The sequence below is a fragment of the Pogoniulus pusillus genome, chromosome 16 (genome assembly GCF_015220805.1).
Source record: "Pogoniulus pusillus isolate bPogPus1 chromosome 16, bPogPus1.pri, whole genome shotgun sequence".
In the NCBI taxonomy this organism is placed as follows: Eukaryota; Metazoa; Chordata; class Aves; order Piciformes; family Lybiidae; genus Pogoniulus; species Pogoniulus pusillus.
Window position 1 is genome coordinate 25,675,608 of NC_087279.1, and position 20,823 is coordinate 25,696,430.

A 20,823-nucleotide genomic window follows, 5' to 3' on the forward strand; every position below is an offset into this window, starting at 1 on the left:
GGGTGGTAGATGTCAACCTAAATAGATGAGATGAATTATTAATGTGCATATTTTTGAGACTGACAATAATTGGTTGCAGATGATGAGACTGTTTGGGTAATGAGTATGCCTCCAGACCCAGCATCAAATGGAGGCTCTGGTTTGGGACTCTTCAATTTGCAGAGATGTTTGAGGAGGACATGGACATGCCTTGACAAATCACTGTCCCAAGAAAAACAGCCAGTGTGGAGCTGTTCACCGTGTCCTTCAAAAATAGACCTATGGGCACCCTGCAAGCTTAACGTTGGTTTTAAAAGGCTGTTTGTCCCCTTGAATGTCCCCAGTGTAGGGCTGTAGGTGCTGAGGAATAGGGGACAGGATGGCATTAGAGTCAGAGGTTCCCATGCCCCCCCGCAAAAGCCCCTAATTACTGCTGTGGGAGTGGCAGCACCAACCCACATCGCTGGTGCTGTGCTGATGTGTCATTTTGAAAAGTTCTCAAGTTTCCTTTTCTGGGAAGGGAAAAGTGGCATATGAGCTCGAGCTGAGGGCAGGGTGCTTCAGCTGTTTGCTCAAGTCCTAGGAAGGCAATGTAATGCTTACAGGAAAGGGAATAATAAGAAAAAGGTATTATCCCAGTTTTCCAACTTCTCATTTATTCTCTTGTAACAACCACCCAGACTCAACTCTGGTTGTCAGTTGCCAACTGATTGTCAACTTTTGTCTCAGAAGCCAGAGGAAGTTGCTGTGATAGGGACAAATACTTATGAGTTTTTAGCTTGTTTCCAGAGACCCTTAATCTCAGGTTATCCAACACAAAAGATTAATCTGGTTGGCTTTCAGCTCCTTTCTGTAGCCCTTCTTGAAGCTTTCTGCAAGGTATGCAGCTTTTTAGGGTGTGCTGCTGTCATGGCCAATGCATGCCGACCGTATTAAACCTATTTGTAAGCAAATACTGGATGGGCTTTTCTGACATTTGTCTGTATCCAAACCAGTCTGTTCTACTCAATTTACACTGATCTTTCAGCCTGATTTCCACCTATACTATGAGGTTTTGAATTGTGGATCTTAATTTTGTCCTTTGAAGAACCGGTGGTGACAGTGGCAGCTTTCATTTCAGGTCCTTAGGAATATTCAAATGTGTGACTGATATTCCCACGTTTTCAACTGTGAGGTCAATTCCAAACAAAAAGGAAGAAGAGCACTTACTCCACAAACTCTATCACCCCCAGAATGCGAGGAGCATACAGTGGAGGCATGTTGGTAGAACAGACACCACAGTTGTCTTTGGAAACAGCAGCTTTGATCAGAACCCCAGAGGTTAAGGTTTGATGGGACTCAACACTATCCTGCTGGCAGGGTTGTCATTAATTTTGCCAGTAACCTGCAGAATGAGAAGGGTCTCCTTGACAAGATACCCCCTAAGTCCCAAGGCTATGTTTACAGCCTTAAGGATGGAATTCTCTGATGCTTACAGACATTTTCCAATGTGACACTTGTGGCTTTAAGAGCTGTATGAAGTATTTATGTGTTGTGCAAATGGCACCGCTTAGTTACTGTTGGATGCCTGTTGTGGTACAAGACTTGAATCGGAACGACACAGAGCATAGATCACAAGATGCAAACTGAACCCATGAAAACAGCCCCATTTTGTTCAAAGAAGCTGACCCTTTAGTTTGAGGCTGAAGGAAATTCTGAATTCTGTCCATTTCCAGAGGGATTGTGCTTTTGTCTGGATTTGCTGTATCAGGAGAGAGCTGAATGCTTGGCAGCATGTTTTGTGAGAACAGTAAAGCACATCTTGACTGGTGTATTATATATTCTTAGATCTACTCCACAGGGGAGAGCAGGTCAAAAGGACCATCCTGCTGACTTCTAGCTGAGTTTCTCACAGTGGTGTTATCAGTTAACTGGTGAAGAACCACACTTGTCAAGATGCAAAGTATTTTGTGGGAAGGGATGATTACCATTGTTTTGCCCAGGGAGCTGAAAGTGCTGTGCATCTCACATACTCAGTGCTTTATAGGACTAGCTATAGAGGTGACTCAAGTGTATTAGGGTTAATTTTAGGTGTAAAGACCCACATGAAGGGAATAAAACTCATGTAGATACTAAAGATACATAAAGATGCTGCCAAAAATCTCCCTGATTGTGTCTCCTTATTAGTAAATATTTCGCTGTTTCAAGACTGGCCCTTGAGTTGTGGCTCCTTTCTCAGTCTTTCCAGGCCCTGCCTAAAGCAGTTCAATTTTGTGCTAGTGTTTTGAGTTAAATTTCTGTGTCTTTGGAAGGGTTTTGATTTTTTTTTTTTGTTTGTTTCTATGTGTGATACTGTGAATAATTCCCTGCAAATCCTGAGGAGGTTTTGTTTTCCTTTGGAGCCTTGCAAGACAAGCTTGTTGTCATTTGATAGAACTGTCAGCTCTCCTCATTCGGGGATGAAGACACTTCTAATAATTATAAATTATTAATATTATCAGTTTTTAATGTCTACTGTCTGGAATTAAAAATCTCATGAAAGCCTTTGCATGCTTTCAGATGGTGGTCGTTTAGTGCCTTTGTACTTTTGCAGGCTAGAAATGTAGCAGCTATCCCTTTTGTGCCTGACAGGTGCAGAACCACAGTTGTCTGAAGTCAGAATGAAACCACAAAGATTGCTGGAGCTTGCCTAAGCACTGGCTTAAAGATTTGTTTTCATTTTTTCAGTTGGTGATTCCAATCTTTGGCTCAATTACAGTAATACATTGATAACTTGATGCTTGAGTATCCAAAATTTGTGTATATGCAATTTTAATAGGTAGGGCTACCTCTTCAGATGATGCAGAAATGTTTCCATGGGTGTCAGTGGTATATTTGAAGTAATACTCCTGCATAATTTGCCAGCCCAGTTAATGAACGGTATTAAAATGCAGATTTTGGTCACCTTCTCTAGAGTCTGTTCACAAACTTATTTGTTGTGCATTAGTGCTGGGGACAGTCTTAGCCTCTTTTGCCTAGTTGCTATAATTAAACTGCACTGGATGTGCTCTCTGGTATTTCTGTCAGTGTGGGACAGCAGGTGGAATCAGAGCGAACAGGAGTGTGAGATCAGTTGCTTCTGGAATCAGTCTTGGATCCATCAGAGGGTTGAGCTGTCCTGCTGGGTTTACAGATGGAAATGGGCTCCCTCTTTCCCACAATAAGTTGTTCCATCAGGCCTCAAGGAGTCATGTATTACCTATCCTAAAAGAAACCACTGGTATATGGGAAGCTTAGTACAAAATGATTTTCTAGAGCCTTCCAGGTGGATGTCAGTGCACCCCTAGTGCTAAATTAGATCAAGTGCTCAGATGAAACGAAAGAGAAAATTACCACAGTTAACTTTAAACACTAGTTACTTGTTTTTTTCTCATGTCCAACTCTATTGCTTGTAGCAGTATGGATTAAGGTATTCTAAGGAGTTTGTAGACATTTCTTTGGGATGACCTTCATAATTTTCTTTAGGAGTTTATTATCTGCCACAGAGACATCTCCAGCAAGTGCCAATTAAATATTTATACCACAACACAACATTGCACAGCTACAGTGGTTACCATTAACATTTCAGGATTTGTTTGCAGTTCTGAGTTCTCACCACAGTTACTTGCTAGTTCGGGCACATGCACAGTTGGTGTCTCAGATAGCTCTAACTGTTGGAGGAAAAGCTGAATTTTTAATAGTGAATGCTGGGTATGATGTGGTGTGTATTGTTATTTCAAATGATGGGGCTCAAAGTATCATTGCAATGGCAGAGTGCTGCCATTCAGAAGACTTCAGATAGATGGGTTAATGAAGGTAGCTGCTAATTCTAAGCAAGTCGAGGACATGCATTTGCAGATTGTGTCGGTGTAGAACATGAGTTTAGGTAACAGCAACATTTCTTAAGTCATGCTAAAACAGAAATAATGCAAGAGGGAAAAGTTACTTTAAAGCTAGTAAGTGAGGTGTCCTTACATAGTTCCTTCTTGCTTTGGGTTTGGAGCTAGATGTGATTTCCAGTCCAGTGCTCCGAGTAGAAATGATGTTTCTTTTAAGTTGCTGTGATTCCCGTGCTTAAAGGGTACGGCTTAATGAAACACAATTTCTCTTTGAAATGTCTCTTGTCAAAACTAAACACTTTGGAAATTTCTGAGCAAACATGGGATGAACTGGCTGTAATTGGCACTGCTGTGCAGAATATAAAGTACATTACTCCTGGAACATTTGATTCACTCTATGTTCCTTTCAACATTTTGGGTTGTTCTGCACATTGAAAATGTTTGGTGGCAACAAAAATGAGTGATGAACGAATGTGAGTAGTGGCAGAAAGTAAAATATGCTCTAAGTGCGTATTCATCCTACGACTCTGCAAACTTCCTTCGGGTTGGACAGCCTCAATTTGCACATATTTTGCTGAGTGCTGATCAGATTCAAGACTTTGTTTCCTTTTGTGTGTTTCGGCCAAAAGACAGAACATACCTAGCCTGGTGATGGGTGAGTTGCAGGTATGTCTCATCTGTTTTTACCTGTTTCAATCCTTCCCCTGATTGCTAAACAATGAGGGATCACTACCAGCATGTCCTCCTGGGTTCCTCCTTTACTACTAGGACTGCCTTCCTCTCCTACTGTTGTGAAATGTTGTAAAAGTAAATGTCTGAATGTTTTGAGGTGCTCTCCTTCTGTGAGAAGGCAAAGCTCTGTGTGTGTTACCTGTGTGTACTTGCAAAGACCTGCCAGCTCAGGTGTTAAGACTAAGTTGTCTTTAGTTTCATAGTTCCTGTATTTCAGTAGATACCATTACCTCTTGACTGGCTTCCAGGTAGGCCACAGTGGAGGAGCTCAGGTCCACTTATACTGCCCAGACAGGTATGGCCTTTAGGTGGGCATGAGGTATGACAACACTGGGAAAGGGGGACAGGATGTGGCTGAGAAAGGGCTAGTGAAATCATAGCAGAAAACTGAAATAAATCAAGCCAACACACAGAGAAGGGAAAATAAAGTGTCGCACCCTGGAGGCAAGGACATAAAACCTGAAATGAAACGAAATTGCTACAAACTATTACACCTGCGATATCCCTACTATATAGTCAAAGGGAGGGCTTCAAGGGACGCCAGTATTGATAGTTTAAAAAGTAGAAACAAAACACCTGAATCTTGTGTCCTGAAAAGAAAAGGCATGGCACGGGCACCTGCAAATACGTCCCTGTTGTAACTCAGGGGTGAGAGTATCTGTACCTTTAGAATGTAGTACACAAGATGTTTTTTCTTTTAAAAAAAATTTAGTCTGAGGAGGGGTAGAGGAGCAATATAGCAAATAAAATCAGTGCTCTGTACTGAAAGCTAAATAGCTGAGGCTATCTCTTGATTTCTGCTGCAGCTTGAAATTAAACTAAACTTCAAATGCATTCATGCTTGGTGGTGCAAGTCATTCTCAGAAAAAAAAAAAGTAGTATTTTGAGGTGCTCGTTTTTTTTGGGGGCTTAGTAGCCAGCCCATGCAGTGTATTTCTGCAAAGAGAGTGGCCCAGCAGAAATCATTGGTTAAGAAGCCTTTGGCTGCAAAGAAATCAGATTTGACCCAAAGAAGACATCAGGAATTGGAAAATAAACTTGATAGTTCATCTTGGTTTCTATTGGTGATTTTTCTGCACCACAGTGACAACAAGCATGGAGGCTGCACTGACAAGAGTGCTGTGAGTGTGCCCAGTGCATTGCAGTGGTTTTCTCTTTGGTGCCTGATGTGTCCCCAGTTCACTTCAATAGGTTACGCAATGACAGTGAAAATTGCACTGGTGTGCAATGGACTGGTGGTTGATTTTGTTGTGTTTTTTTTCCTTGCTGATCCTTTTGGTTAAAAGCAGGCATGGTGTCTGTGTCCTAAGCCCACTCCAGATAGGGAGAATCAGAGATTTGTTTTGGTTGCAAAAGACTTTTGAGTCCAGCCGTCATCTAACTCTACCAGTCTGGTAGAATCTGGTGCTAAACCGTATCCAGCAGCACCACCTCTGTGCACTGGTAAGATGAACTCATCTCAGTACTGCTGGGTGAGCAGTGGCCTTTCACAAATGATACTTGTGCTACCTTTTCACAAATTTCTACCCTGCATGCTCTGCTCTAGCTGCTCTTTTCCTCTTCTTCATCTATGGTGTTGGTAGCCCTCAGTGCCAATCCTGCTTCATCAACCTGTTAAGAACAGGTACCTTTGTGGTAGCCTGTAGCAAAGGCAGGCAGAGACCTGAGGTGGAGGGAGGGTTCTTTCCAAACTGCGGATGCTTTCTGCCTGATGAGTATAATGAAGCTTTGTCGAAAAGGGGCTGCAGCCAGCTTCTCCCTCCTTCCTCAGCCTTGCCACGGCTCTGCTCTTGAAGCACGATGTACTTTTTCACTGCCTCCATGATACACAGTGCAAACAGAGCATGCATCAGCCACACACACTCCCTTTCTCAAAAGAATCTTTCCTTGAGGACAGATTAAAAATATCTGTGTGAAGAAATGCTGTCTATGTTGCTGAAGATATGTCACTAACTCCAGGAAAGATACAGTCCTGGTAGCTGTGCATTCTGGCTTTAGTCTAGCTGATGTGGGGAAGGCATAAATTTCAGTACTCTGCCCTCTGCTCCTGGTTGTGCATTGTGGTTGCTGACCTGTGTCCCTGTGCTGCTGAGGTGAAAGCTGTGCCCTGCCCTGGGTGTGGAAAGGCACCTTGGAAGACCAGAGTGTGAATGAATTTCACTCCTGCACAATTAATCACTCAGCTCTCCGAGAATAATACAAATTGTGTGCACTTGCATTAAAAAACCTCCTCCTGACAGCACTGTTTAGAAATATGTCAGCTCCTGAGCTCGATGTTTGAAGTCTTTGGCTGGGAAACCTGCCTTTTCTGAGTTCTTGTCTTGCTGGAAGAAAGCTGGCATCTTAACCTCCCACCAATTTGCTTTTAGTCAGTCAAATGGTGAGGTTTAGCTAAGTTCTTTTTCTTTGCAACTGGCAGCATAATTTCACCTCTACCTTTTCACGCTGCACAAAGCCAGCACCAAACTACGTGCAGTAACAATACCGCATCTTCAATCTGTCTAAGAAGCAGCAAAATCTGTTGTTTGTAGTCTTTTGATATATTTAATTGTTAAAAAATTGCTTTACAAAACTGTGGAACTTTTGTTTCACTAATAGGAGTGGGTTTTGAGCCAAGTTGAAATGGAAAAGGCAACATGTTCTTCAGCAGTTCTATTCTTGGGATATGTTTTGGATCACCTCTGCTGAACAGGAGAACTACTTTCCTGGTGAGTGTGACAGAGAACTGTAACAGGCTGCCCAGGGGCCTTGTGGAGTCTCCCTCTCTGGAGATGTTCAAAACCCACCTGGATGTGTTCCTGAGTGATCTGTTATAGATGATCCTGCTCTGGCAGGGGAGTTGGACTGGATGAGCTTTGGTGGTCCCTTCCAACCCCTGACATTCTGTGATTCTGTGAAGATGGTCACAAAATAAGTTTATGCTGCACAAAGTCAGACACCTCCTTTCCTGTAATTCTGTCAGAAGATGTTTCTTGCAGTCCAATTACTCCAAACAAGCAGGCCTGGGGCAGACAGGATTACAGAGATATAAGGAAGGGCACTCAATTTAATATTGGTGCTATAACACAGGCCAAGCACATGGGATGCATTTCAGCTCAGAAGTTGCATTTTTGGGATTTGGATTTGGGAGATTTCCCAGACTATTCCTGCCTGGAAACAACTGACTGCAGACATGGGAACCCAGTACAAGTCATTTTAATTTGTCGGAACCTTGAAATGACTTTGTTTGTCCTCTCTGCATTTCTGAGTATTTTAAAGGACTAAGGAGAGGCAGATACACAGCAGAATAATTACTTTGTGGAGCATAAAGCATTCATATGGTGAAAGGAAGCAAATGAGTGCTTTGGGGAGGATGTGGGATGCACCTGAATTAGCCTGGATGCCTGACATGGGTGATAAAGCTGGCCTCGTCCTGGCATAGGGGTTTTAAACACTCATGGTCATGGAGAGATCAGGTAGTCACACTGCCATTTGCGACAGTAAATCACCCGGTAAATGAGAAGCGAGCAGGTGATCAGGATTTATGCAGGGCTGGTTTGTCATCCTTTTACACCAACAGGCACTTAAGGCGCTTGGTGCAGTTATGTCTTGTTCCCCTGGGAGGCTGGAGTCATTTTTTGTGGGGGTAGCTTAGTTCAGCTCTGAGGAGGTTTGTCTGTGCTCTTTATTTTATGGCACAGCAAAAGCTGCTGATCTACGCTAGCCTGTCTTTGCCTGCAAGTACTTGCTGTTGAGCTGCAGGATACCTCTGTTTCCCCAGCAACTCTTTTAATTCATCTAAATCTCTCTTTAAAAAGTAACTTTTGCTGACTGTTTTAGGATAGGGAGTTGTAGGGCAGTTACGAAAACAATATACAAACCAAACCTGAACTAAATTTAGAGAGATCTCTGCCAAAAGAGCCTGTGTTTGTGTTCCTTATCCAAGAAAGATTTACTTTTTGTGTTGCTCTCTTTATTCTTCCTACATCTCTTTCTTTTGCCATTGTATCAAATTTGGGGAAAAAAATGCTGCTGAAGTATGAACTTCTGCATATATTTTGATGTGTGATGAATCTGTGTTATCTGCTTCATCTAGCTATTTCTTAGAAGGAGATCCCAGTTTGTGTAGTGTGTGAACTGTATTGTACATTTATGTGGATCTTTAGGAAGTACAGAGAATACTTTGAAAAGGTGAATTCTGTATGGCTGGGTGGAGAAGCATTTCCAAAATCCAGCCAAGATGATCACCATTACATCAGAAAGAGGAATGTCTCAGAATCTATAGTGACTGACCTGAGGACAAAACTGATAACTCAGGGAAACAGTGATATTTGGTAGATGGCACAGCTCAGTACTCTGCCTTTGGCTCTGGTTTAGAAGACGTTGGTGTTGAGAAGAGAGGAGTTTCCCTCACAGTGCTGAACTCCCACAGTCTGCCCAGTTTGATTCCTTAGCACTCAAAATAAAACCCCCAGGACGCTGGCAGAGTGTTGAGTTTCTTTGGAGCTCAGGAAATTATGAAAAATGATGGGAATTAGCCTCTAATGAGTTGACATGAACCCTTAAGAATCACATGCATTCCCTTTCCAGTCTGCATGACGAAGCCTCTTGGTTTGCAAGAGCTCTTCCAGTCCTGGTCTTTGCAGTGGCTCAGCTAGAACCAGATCTTGAAGATGTGAGATGACTTCTCACGCTGGGCAGATCCCAGGCCTTGCATTGCCCATGTTTGTTTCGCAGACAGTGGAGGCCACAGCCCTCTGCCTCACACCTTTCGAGCAAGTGGTGTCTGTGAACCTTTCCAAGGTTGGCTACCGCTGCTCCGTGTTTTACAGGCACTCCCGAGAAGAGCATTGCAGGACGGGCTGAGCTGCTCCTCCTGGCAGAAAAGCTGGGCTGTCTTGTCTCCACATCTCCTTTATGCTTCTAGAAGTTGAAAAGTAAACTTGCAATAGTGTCTTAATCCTGAGCAAGTTGTGCACAAGCCTGTAGTCTGCATGGGGGCTAGTTTCAGTCTGCATTTCTTCATAGCCCAAGGCTGTCAACTCTGTGCTTTCCCTGAGCTCTGAGGATTCAAAGGAAAACTAAGATAAAGAAAACAGCTTTGATTTTTGTATTTTTGCTGCCACCACTGAATAGCATATAATTAGCCTTTTTTTAACATATTAAAGCTGGTCTGATGATGTAATGTTCATTATAACTCTAAAAGATTAATCTTAAACAGAGCAAAAAAACCCCAGAGGAGGATCATGTGCCTGGAAATTAACATAGGGCTTTTTCCTCTTTAGAGGAATGCCTGAGTGCATGGATGCTGAGAGGATGTGACTCATGCAGAATGAGAATGAGTTGTTCTTCATCCTTTTCATCCAGTGCCAGGGATATCAAGTCAAGTCCAAGGCCATATGTGAAACTCCCTTGGAGGACCAGTTTTTAATTGGATGTGAACTTCTTTTAGTGGTGGAAGGATACCTCTTTTGGTGTTGTATTCTTGGGAAAAAATGAAAAGAGCAGTGTTTTACAAACAGTAACATACTCCAGGGTACACAGTTATAATCAAGTAGACATATTTCCTGATCACTGGATTCAGAGCTGAAGCATGGTGTAAAGAGTATCTAGGCTGCATGTCGAGACTCATACAGTGCTCAGTCCAGTTCATGGTGCTATTGGTATTTATACAGACAGCTTCAGTCTCAGGACAGGAGTATTTTGCTATGTTCATCCCAAGGAAAGAGATCTTCCTGGAATTTCCTCTGTTCTGTGCATGTGAAGAATGGGTAACAATTCTTGTCTCTTCTCATCAGACCTGCATTTTTAACATACATAGGCTGTGAGGTACATTTTCTCTCTGCATACAGTTCTTAATTGCCTGGTTAATTCAGTGTGGAAGTCTTGGCACCATCCCACTGAGGAATGGAGTCATATGTTTGTGACCTATTCCTGTGCAGGTCCTCAGCTCAGTGGTTTTAACTATACGATGTTTTGGGTTAGGTTTTCTTCAGTGCAAAGGTGCAAGGTTTCAGAAGCATCCTCCTTCTATCCTGTGCTGCGTTAGAGTGCAGGCAAAGCACTCCCAAGTTGTAACTGAGATAGGAAGTTTGTCAAAAAAACTCCTGGAGTACAGTTGCTCTTTCTTAGAAATCAGATCATGCTGTTCTTCTGTTGTTTGGTTGGGTTTTTCCTCTTATTAGCTAGTTGAATAATGGCTTACATGAAATCAACCTTTAGAACACACATCCCCCCTTTTAAACTTGGTCATGACAAGTGTTAATTGAATTGCAGAGCACTGCTTTTGACAGGCAAAAAATAACACTTGGACTTTGCCTTTTACTTTTTCCTTTGTTCAGAAATCATCAACAAACAACTACCTGGCTATTTAAATAACCTTTCATTCTAATAACTTAGCTGTTTATCAACCACTACCTCATTATTTAACGTTAACAGAAGTGGTTTGCTTTGCAAAATCTCCGTGCTCCTTCTACCCACTGCTGCTGATCTCTCAGGGAACTCTCATACCAGTTGATTTTCTCTTTGTTTTTGTAGTATACTCACTCAGAGTTTAATATTCTGCCCTATGCTTTCTGTGCCCTGCATGTCCTCACGGAGTTGTTACACAGTAGCTAGGGCAGGGTACATTTATAATTTGCTTCTCAGTAATTTTCCTGTGAAGACAAGCCCTAAAACAGCTATTTTGGAGCTAAAGGTCTTGAGAATTTCATTTAACTATGCAACAAGCAAAAGGCTGGCTTATCTTGGTTATTTGGAGAAAGTAGTTACAGTATTATGCTGATATGAGTATTTCACTTTGTGTCTAATGAGTTTGGTGGGTACTGGGTGCCACAGCTTCACACCCTAGTGTGGGTGGTTGGATATGATTGAGGGCATCCAAGGACTTTTCAGGGGGTACTGCTGTAGAAATCAGAGGACTGACCTGTTCTGCTTGCAATGGAAGCTAAAGGGATTGTTTGAGTTTTCTGTACAGGATAGGATTTCTCCAATTAAATCTTTCTGTTCAGGACCTTTGCACCACATGTAGGCTCGACTAGGCAGGACCAGTCTGGAATCAGTCATCTGCACCATTGAGGGGGATAACATTTGTGTGCACAGGCACTTGTAGCCTTGGAATGTTCAGTCTTATAACCACTGTGGAACTTTTCTCTAGACAATAGGATTCTTGAATTTTACTTCATCTTGGCCACAAAGGAAAACTTCTAACAAATTCTGTTATTTCCTCACTGAGAATTGAATAGACCTCATGTTAGTTGCAGCAGTGCTTCAAATTTTCCATTAGTGTGTGCTGTATCATTCTTTCATGTCAGTAATTCTTTGTTCAGTTTGCCTCACTGCAGGAATGGATTAAGAGTCCTTATATAGACATGCTCAGGCATGATGATTTCCCATTTATTGTTGCAGAGCTAGCAGGAGGCTAGCCATTTAACATCAAGTGTCTTATTAATCAGCTTTTGTTTATTTAATTTAATAAGCAGCTTTTGATAGTTGTGAGAGTCTAGTTGTATCTTTCATTTAAGCATCACTTACTGCTTGGGTCTTTGGAACATTTGACTTCAGCCTTTCTGCTACTTCACTACTGTGTGATGGCCTTCACTTCTCAGAGTTTGTTTCATCTTCTTTTTCTTTTGAAAACACAGTACATGTTTTCTCATTAAGATGCCAGTGAATCCTCTTCCTTGGGCTGAAAGTTTTACACTGCTTTCTCCTTAATTTTGGGAGATGTGTGTAGGCACACAAAAAGCCAGGCAACTCCTTGCCTTTTAGCATCAAACCCCACAGAAATAAGTGCTAGAAACTCTAACTTTGAATCTCACCAGGTCCTTTGGGAAGTTCTTGAACCTTCTTACTGTTGTTTTCTCCTTCCAGACAGAAATGAACATTATCACACCTCTGCCCAAACTTTTTCAAAAGCACTGCTGTATGGGGTGAGGACCAGAAACCACGTTAGAGGCCACTCTCTCACAGTCTTCTGTTTGCATCAGCTCATGCATTTTGTCATGTATTTGCTCTTAGAGCCATTTAAAACGCTTCCAAACATACTGCGCTCCTGTGCCTGGCACTGCAGCCCTTGCCTCCTTAGGCATCTGGAGCCCAGGAGATGACTGTCGTTCTGGTCCCGCTCCTCTAAATTCCCTAGAACAAAAACTGTGAACCTGCAGAGTAACAGGGCTCTGCAAGCCCTCCTCTGGTTTCATTTGCCTTTGGTGTCATGATTACTTATTTAGTAAGGAATGAATCAGGTTGTATTTTCCTGAACCAGGAGGATGCCATGTGCGTTTGTGTCTTTCATTAGTTCAATCATGTCACACTAACATTTTCATGCACAGCCTCTAGTTTTAAGTGGCCTTGGGCATTTTTTCATGGATTGAGGAGCTGGCTCTTGCTGTATCTACTGAAAACTTAAGAATTCTTAATTTCCAGTGTAGCATGATTCAATCAGATCTTGATAAATTGGCGCCAGCATATTACTGAAATAAACTGACAGAGCTGTGAACGCCAATATATTCTTTTTAGCAAAAGAAAAAAAAAAAAGAAGAAAAAGGTGTAAACCCCTTCTTTTACCCAGAATAGGCACATTTGTGCATGTTCAGAGCATTAGACTGACATGGAGAGCGTGTATTAAGTTGACTCTATATATGCTTACTTTTATTTACAGTGCTACAAGCTACACAATTGTGTTTTGAAAGAGTCTTCAGGATTAAGTCTCTAACTTTACAACACCTTGGATGAATAATCTAAATGCCCCAGGGGTGGGGAAGGGGGTTTAAGAAAAATGGTAATTGTCTGGGTGAAATACTGATAACTCTTTGATAAAGCCTTTGAAAGAAGGCACTGTCTGCTGCGCTTGGACATCTGAATGCAATCTTAGAAGTGCAGAGCGTGATAAACGACTGGAGTGCTACATGTCCTTGGCTGTAGTTCCCACTGCTACAGCCCTGCTACTGGCCTCTGTTATACCATTCTGATACCTAAACAGGAAGATAAGTGAGGGACAGGACTGTGTGCAGCTCTGGGCCCCTCTCTTCAAGAAATATTGAAGTGCTTGGAGTGGATCCTGAGGAGAGCGATGAGACTAGTAAAGGGACTGGAGGGAAAGTCTTATAAGGAGAGGCTGAGGGAGCTGGGGTTGTTCAGCCTGGAGAAGAGGAGACTCAGGGGCAAGACTCTACAACTACCTGAAGGGAAGTTGTAATAAGGTGAGGGTCAGGCTCTGCTCCCAGGCAACGTGTGACAAGACAAGAGGGCATGGCCTGAAACTGTACCAGGGAAGGGTTAGGTTGGATGTTAGGAAGCACTTCCTGATGGAAAGGGTTATTAGACACTGGAATGGACTGCCCAGGAATGTGGTGGACTTGTCATGCCTGGAGGTGTTTAAGGAAAGCTTGAATGTGGCAGTTAATGCCATAATCTGGTTGATGTGGTGGTGCTGGGTCATAGCCTGGACATGGTGATCTCAGAGGTCATCACAGAATGTCAGAAGCTGGAAGTGACCTCAAAAGCTTATCCAGTCCAACTTCCCTGCCAGAGCAGATACCAGATCACACAGAAATGCGTCCAGGTGGGTTTGAATATTTCCAGAGAGGGAGACTCCACAGCCCCCTGGGCAGCCTGTTCCAGTGTTCTGTCACCTTCACAGTGAAAAAATTCCTTCTCATGGCTAAATGAAACTTCCTGTGCCTCAGCTTCCACCCATTGCCCCTTGTCCTGTCATCAGGCATCACCCAGCAGAGCCTGGCTCCAGCCTCCTGGCACTCACCTTTGCCTATTTATAAACATTGATGAAGTCACCTCTCAGTCTCATCTTCTCCAGCACAGCCCCGGCTGCCTCAGGCTCTCCTTGTAAGAGCAATGTTCCATTCCCTTTATCATCTTTGTGGCTCTGCACTCGACACTCTCAAGCAGTTCTATGTGGCCTCATGAGGGCAAAGTAGAGGTGCAGGAGAACCTCTCTCGACCTACTAACTACAGTGCTTCTAATACACCCTAGAATGGCATTGCCCCTCTTGGCCACGAGTGTACATTGCTGGCTCATGGTCAACCTCCCATCAACTAGGATCCCCAAATCCTTTTCTCCTTCTCTGCCTTGCAACAGATCAGTCCCCAACCTATACTGATACCTGAGATCATTCTTTCCAAGGTGCAAGACTCTACACTTGGTCCATTCCAGCCTCAACGATGCTGTGTGGTTCCTCATGTGATTGCTGAAAAACTAACAGAAAAACCAACTCCCACTTCAGGATACCAATAAAACCAAAATCTGCTACACAGTTTTTTGTACTGACTATTAAACAACTGTAACACTCAAAATTCCAAGCTTGACAGAAAGCCAAGGGCATGATCTCATTTGACTTTTACAAGCACAAGTGTACAAGTAATTAACGAAACAAGCTTTTGAGCACAACTTTAAAGGAAGGAAGGTAGAAGAGTTTTCAAGCACATAGTTCAGTTTTTCTTTCAGCATGTTTCCATGTTTTCTCTGATTTTTTTAGAGGCTGTTGAGCAGTTCAGTTGTAGTTATTAGGATCCTAATTCTCTTAGGTACTTATTAAGCACTACATTGCTTGCTTGTGCCAGTTCTTAATAATTCATTGTCCTAAAATGAAAAGACAAAGGGCAAAGAGTAACATCTGAGTTGTTGTTTTTCCTGTTGTACTATCTGGCAGAACACTAAAGTCAGCATTTTACAGCCTTTTTGTCTCTCTGCACTCCAGTCCAGACCTCAGATCTCTGTAATAACAGTGGAAATGGGAATACTTAAATATGTGTGCCACTGATCTTTCATGAAGAAGCATTCATTCAGTGTTGTTGATAGACAGCTCCTTCTTTTTCCAGATTCCCAGAAGAAGACTGCTGTTTCAGTGTGATGGTTTGAGAGTTACTGCCCCACCACTCTTATGAAATCACCCAGACTAGACTCATCAGGCTGGAAGTTAAGGAATGAAGCTTTATATTCACAGCTTTACACAATATCCAAGCAGAGATTTACAGCTCTATACAGAAATACACAAGGTAAAAGGTAATACATAAACACAACTCCCCTCCCAGAAATCAGAGACCCCAGGAGGGGCTCCCAACCACCCTTCCACCTTCTTTCTACCTCTCTACCAGAGTTTGCCTTACATGCAAGATGAGGTTGGAGGACTGTCAAGAGAGGTTAGAAAGCAGGATTCGTTTCACAGAAGCAGCCCAGGGCACCCACTGCAGGAGAGGACCACACACACTGTCCCGCTCTGTCTTATCTATGTTTTGTGTTCTTGCTTTCATACATCTCAGCAGGCCTGTGAGTGAAGTGGACATCACCACTGTGAGTGGAAAGGGCTCTTCCGTGGAAGCAGTCCTGGAAAGTTTTTGCATGTCCATTGAATGCAAGAATGAGCCAGCTCTCAGCTATTATGCATGTATGGCCTGTGTGGACATCTGAAGCACATTTCTGCTGCAAATAATGTCCAAAGGGCCATAGGTTAATTATTTCTGAGCATTACAGTTCCTTAAGGAGACATAAGCACAAAACCAAATGCTGCTGTGTGCACTGGACACAGCAATTCCATCAGTAAGGCTTTTGGCACAGATGATGCTCAAGTAGGAGGCTAGCCTACTGCCAAGTCTTAGGTACCTTGGCCTTCCCAAAACACAAGTGGCCATCTGCAAATTAACCTGAGACAGCTCTGAGCTCCAATGGAGCAGCTGACATGCAGGAGCATCAAATGCTGTTTGACAGAAGAGTTCCTTTATACAAGATTTCAGAAATAGCTCCTAGGGAGGAGGAGCTGGAGGAGAAGCCAACTTTGTACAAGAAAAGGCAACACCAATCTCTCTACATGGGAGAGTGGGAAAGAACTGATCTAGAAATGAACTAAGACCTGTTCTCCCGTAGTCACTTGTAGTGACATTGGTGTGAAGAAGCTGCTAAAGGGCAGCAGAGGCAGAGTAGATACTCTTGTAAGTGGGAAATAAGTAATTTGAGGAATGAGTTGCTCTTCTCTTTTTATTTACTTGCTTTTCTCCCTGTTAGCTAGATACCAGCTCTGAGAAATGTGGTTGGGATTTGCTGGCAGTGTTTCAGGTTTGTTTGTCTGTTGGTTTTAGACTTGTCAGCAGGAAATCACGGGAGAATGCAAATCAGGAAATCTTTAATTGTCTGTAACTTATCAGTCTCTATGCATGCTTATTTCTCAATAATCTTATTTCCACAACACTAGCTGCATGTATTCTTTCTATTGCTCTTGTGTTTATTCATTGAAAAGCTACATTATAAACAGAAAAGTGCTCTCCTAAATGCCATCTTGCTAGTATTGTAATAGCATGTCTCTGGCACTCTCAGTTATGCCAGCAGTTGTATACTGCCAGTTCCAAAAAATTAAGTCCTAGATTGCTATTCCCTGCCTATTTCATGCATCAGCCTCTTTTACTCCAGATCTGCAGAGAGCTGCTTCACCTGTCTTCTGCATCTTTTGAGCCCATCTGTGCCATTGCTCAACACCTGTCATGCAAAACTGCCCTGTAGATCAAAGCACCTTCTTTCTGGTGATACCTCCAAAACCACTCCCAAGTAGGACACCAAGTACTGCTCCAGACTTAGTCCTTACCTCTTTGCTTTTCTCATCCATCCTTCACCTCTTTTGTACCTTTCTCTTTATTTTTCCCCCTCTTCCCCTTCTTCTAGACTTGTTTCTTTTCCGTGTTCCTATCCTTTCCTGTCCTTTTAAAGGCAAACCCTTGTGTTCCACCTGGTTTAACTCTTCCTTTCCCCTTGTGGTTGCTCTCCCAGTGGTAATCATTCTCCTTTGCTCAACCCTCCTTCTCTCATCCTTTCCCTATCACTCTAGTTTCTTTCCAGGACAGTGGATGACAATCAGTTTTACACTGCTTTACCCAAACTAGGCAAACTGAATGTACAGCTATTTGTTTATAGCAGCTTATTTCCTTTACATCAAAACTCCTCTTGCACTCTACCATGATGGAAGCTGCACAGAAGAGAACCTGTTTTTAATGCTGAAGAAGCCACCCAAAGTGTTCTGTTGTCTGATTCCCAGTGGATCTTAAGTAATCAAATACGAAGTCCTGTGGACAGGTGCTGAGGGCCATAGTTCAGTTTGCAGAACCTCCATTTCCTGCTGCTTTGTCCATTGGTTTGTTTTCCATTTGAAGAGACTCTTTCCTTCCAACTCAACCATCCTTCCAAGTCAACCTTGGTCTCACGATGATTTTTCTCTTCTGTCTCTAAATGGAACTTGCACCATCTGGACCTTCCCCCTCTTTGTGGACAGGATTTGTAAATATCATGATGGATTTTCTGGTTGTTTCCTTACAATTTCCTTCTTTTAGGAAGAGTGTGGAATCAGCAGAGCATCTGAGTCACCCTCCTCAGCACCTCTCCTGCTCCATCTTTTCTGATTCCATTTGTGTGCTTGAGCTGGGATGACTTCCTAAGTGTCTAGGAAAACATTGCAACATTTTATAAAAGTAGTCATGAATAATGCTTTTAGCTCCTCCTCACTGTGCTTTCATTTCCTATATTTCAAGTGTAGCTCATTAAGATTGTTGTTAATTTTTAAAAATCTCTTATTACCTATTAATTTTCAGCGTTGATACCATCCTGCTGCTGATGTTCTCTGACCTCAACGGCTCACTGCAGTGCTAATCATGTCTTACTGAATTTCTGGTTACTGCTGAGGACTTGCCTCTGAGAGCAGCCAGGCCTTTAACACTTTGCAATCACATAAATCACTTTAATTTACCTGATCCTTATTGCTGTCAGTGAAATGCAATGTCTGCATTCCTAATGATACAACATACATTTGTACCCCCCACCCTCAGCTCTGCCTTGCCTTGTTCCAGCCTGTGATGGTTGTTTCTCCCAGCACTCAGCTGCAGAGAACAGCTATTGCTTTGTCTGTACCTCTGGCTGAGAGGAGAAGAGGACATTTGCTCATTTGCAGAGGGATAGATCACCTCAGCCAGCTATTCACTCCCAGAGTCCTATGAATGGGCTTGATGTCTTCTTCAGCACTATTTACTGCTTCTTTGAGTTGGTCCACTAATCTAACTGCACTGAGGGTTTCTTAAAGAAGTATTATTGCCTTCAGCTTAATTAATTACATTTTCTAATTGTTCTCTCTCTTTGCTGCTGTATGAGGTAATAATTGGTGCTTCAATTGGGGTAATTCAAGAAAAAAATCATCTTCTTATGATTGGGTTGTGGCTTTTGTTTGTTTAAGGTTTCCCTCAGTGCGATATTCATCACATTAAATTGCTTAAGATTGTGGGAAAGCATCTGCCCAACTCAAACCCAAATCATTTCATAATTCTTCAGGAAAGAAGCTGAGGATCCTGGGTGATGTGTCTGCTGGGTCAGGCTTGGCTTCCTAACAGACCTATAGTTGCCAGTGTTGGAGTTCATACCACTGCTGGGAACCCCACGTTCCTTTTAAGATTGCAGGGTGAGTACCATGGGGATCATTTAAGCCTGATCCCAGTTTGTAATGCCTTTGTTGTCCTCTGAAATGGATACTGGAGAAGAGAAATGTGCTCAATGGGTGTCTTAGGGTTTATACCACAGTCCAATTGTTGTGCAGTCTAATGGAAGAAAACACAGCAGAGAGATCCGTCTGAATGGTTTTGAGACCATAGGATGTCTCTTGTTTTCTGGAGAACTTTCATAGATGGTAATTCCTGCTTTGGGAACCAACAACTGAGAGCTTGGTAGTTGGCAGTTAACTGGAGTCAATGGTCTTAAGGGCTTTTCCACGTGGGGAAATTCACTGGTGTAATTACACCAGCATAATTACACAGCTCTAAGTGAACCAGCAGGAACACCCCGTGCTTCCCAGGATGAGGGTTACTTGCTTTTTCTTTGTTGTGTTTCCACTCTGATGTGCTTTGGGTAAAAATGAGCAAACCTTATCAGGTCCATTCACCCTTTACCAAAGTGCTGGAGCTCAGGCTATGCCAGGCCCCAGTAGGCCAGCCACAAAGGGACATCCTGCCACCTGGCATACCCACAACCACGTGGATTTAAGTCTCAGCACCTTGGTAAAATTAGGAAGGCTGTTGCATGGCCTGATGGGGTTACTTTGTCTCTGGGCTGTGCTGTTTTCCTACTATTCTGCAGTAGGGTAGAAGGAGGTGTCTAGCAGGGACATGACTCCTTTGGTACTACAGATTCCAAAAAGGGATGGAGCAATGTGTGCTTTCAGCATGGTGGCTTTGTACTCTATTGTGGGATGGCATGGGATTCTTTTGAGATATGTAAAAGCAGGATGCTCTGTGAATGTTGCCTTCAGAGCTGGGAGGAGAATGCTCCCAGAATCAAAGCTTTGCTTTGAGGCTGCATGAATTAAAGAGTAGAGGAGGCAAAGCAGGTGAGGGGAGAATGAATTTGCTGGAATTTCTGTGCAAGATGCAGTTAAAAGCATTAGGAATCATTGTGTTGCCACTGTTATTTAAAGAGACAGAACTCCACTTTGGAGTTATGTGTGTTCAGTACAAAGAAATGTTGCTTCTTTCTGCAAGTCAGCATCAGTAGCCAGCTGGAATCTGCCTTAAAATGTTTCCCTTTGGATTTGCAATTATTATTTTTTATTAAATAAAAAAAGTACCTTGTTTTAAGTACACACTGCAATATTTCTGATCTTATAGGAAAGAGCATACTGTGCACTTAAAAATTACTGCTTATTAATTAGCTTCTTTGATCTTATGAATGAAAACATCCCACCTGTGCTACAAAACAGTTTGAAAAGTCACCTTTATAAAAAGACTTTTGCTAAAAAAAGCCTCTCTGCTGTTACACAAACCAATTATTTTTTTCCTTTAGTAGGGGCAAAGTCTGAGTTCTTTTCCTGGTTTGCTAAAAATGTGTGATAACAAGTTGACTTCAGTGGGAGTTTTGCATGGGTAAAAGCTGAAGGATCAGTCCCCATATTGTATGTGATTTTGCCCTAGTAATTATGCTTCAGTTGAACAGCTTCTCCATGGCAACTGCTTCAAATAAGTCTTGCATCTTCACCTATTTTAAAAGAAGGACTTATTAGAATGTATGTTTTAAAATTTTTTCACCCTGAAAAGACAGGAAAAGAATCAGGCAGAGGCAGAAGCATACAGAATTCGGCCAAAGACATCCTTTCTTCCACTCACATCCCCACCTTTTCTTTGTCCTAGGAGGGGAAAAAGCGCAAAAGCATAATACAGGTAAAAAAAATTCACTACCTCATCTTTCCATGTCCCCTTCCTGAGCCTCTATGATGTTAGGATGCTGACTTGATCATCATCTCACATCTACCCTGACAGTTTC

General features: G+C 42.6%; 1 protein-coding gene across 3 annotated transcripts in view; it reads left to right on the forward strand.

The window, feature by feature from the left end:
- Positions 1 to 20,823, forward strand: part of TAFA1 (TAFA chemokine like family member 1) — a 298,978-nt gene that overhangs the window by 41,374 nt on the left and 236,781 nt on the right. Inside the window, exons 1-2 of one of the 3 annotated variants that reach the window (XM_064157054.1) lie at positions 5,915 to 5,990; positions 18,847 to 18,973. The exons of 1 other annotated variant lie outside the window; for it this stretch is intronic. In XM_064157054.1, the coding sequence (XP_064013124.1) occupies positions 18,871 to 18,973 (103 nt within the window). In that variant the 5' untranslated portion in view covers positions 5,915 to 5,990; positions 18,847 to 18,870. Of the gene's footprint in view, positions 1 to 5,914; positions 5,991 to 18,846; positions 18,974 to 20,823 lie in introns of those variants that run through there. One more of the 3 variants, XM_064157053.1, reaches the window with a different exon arrangement.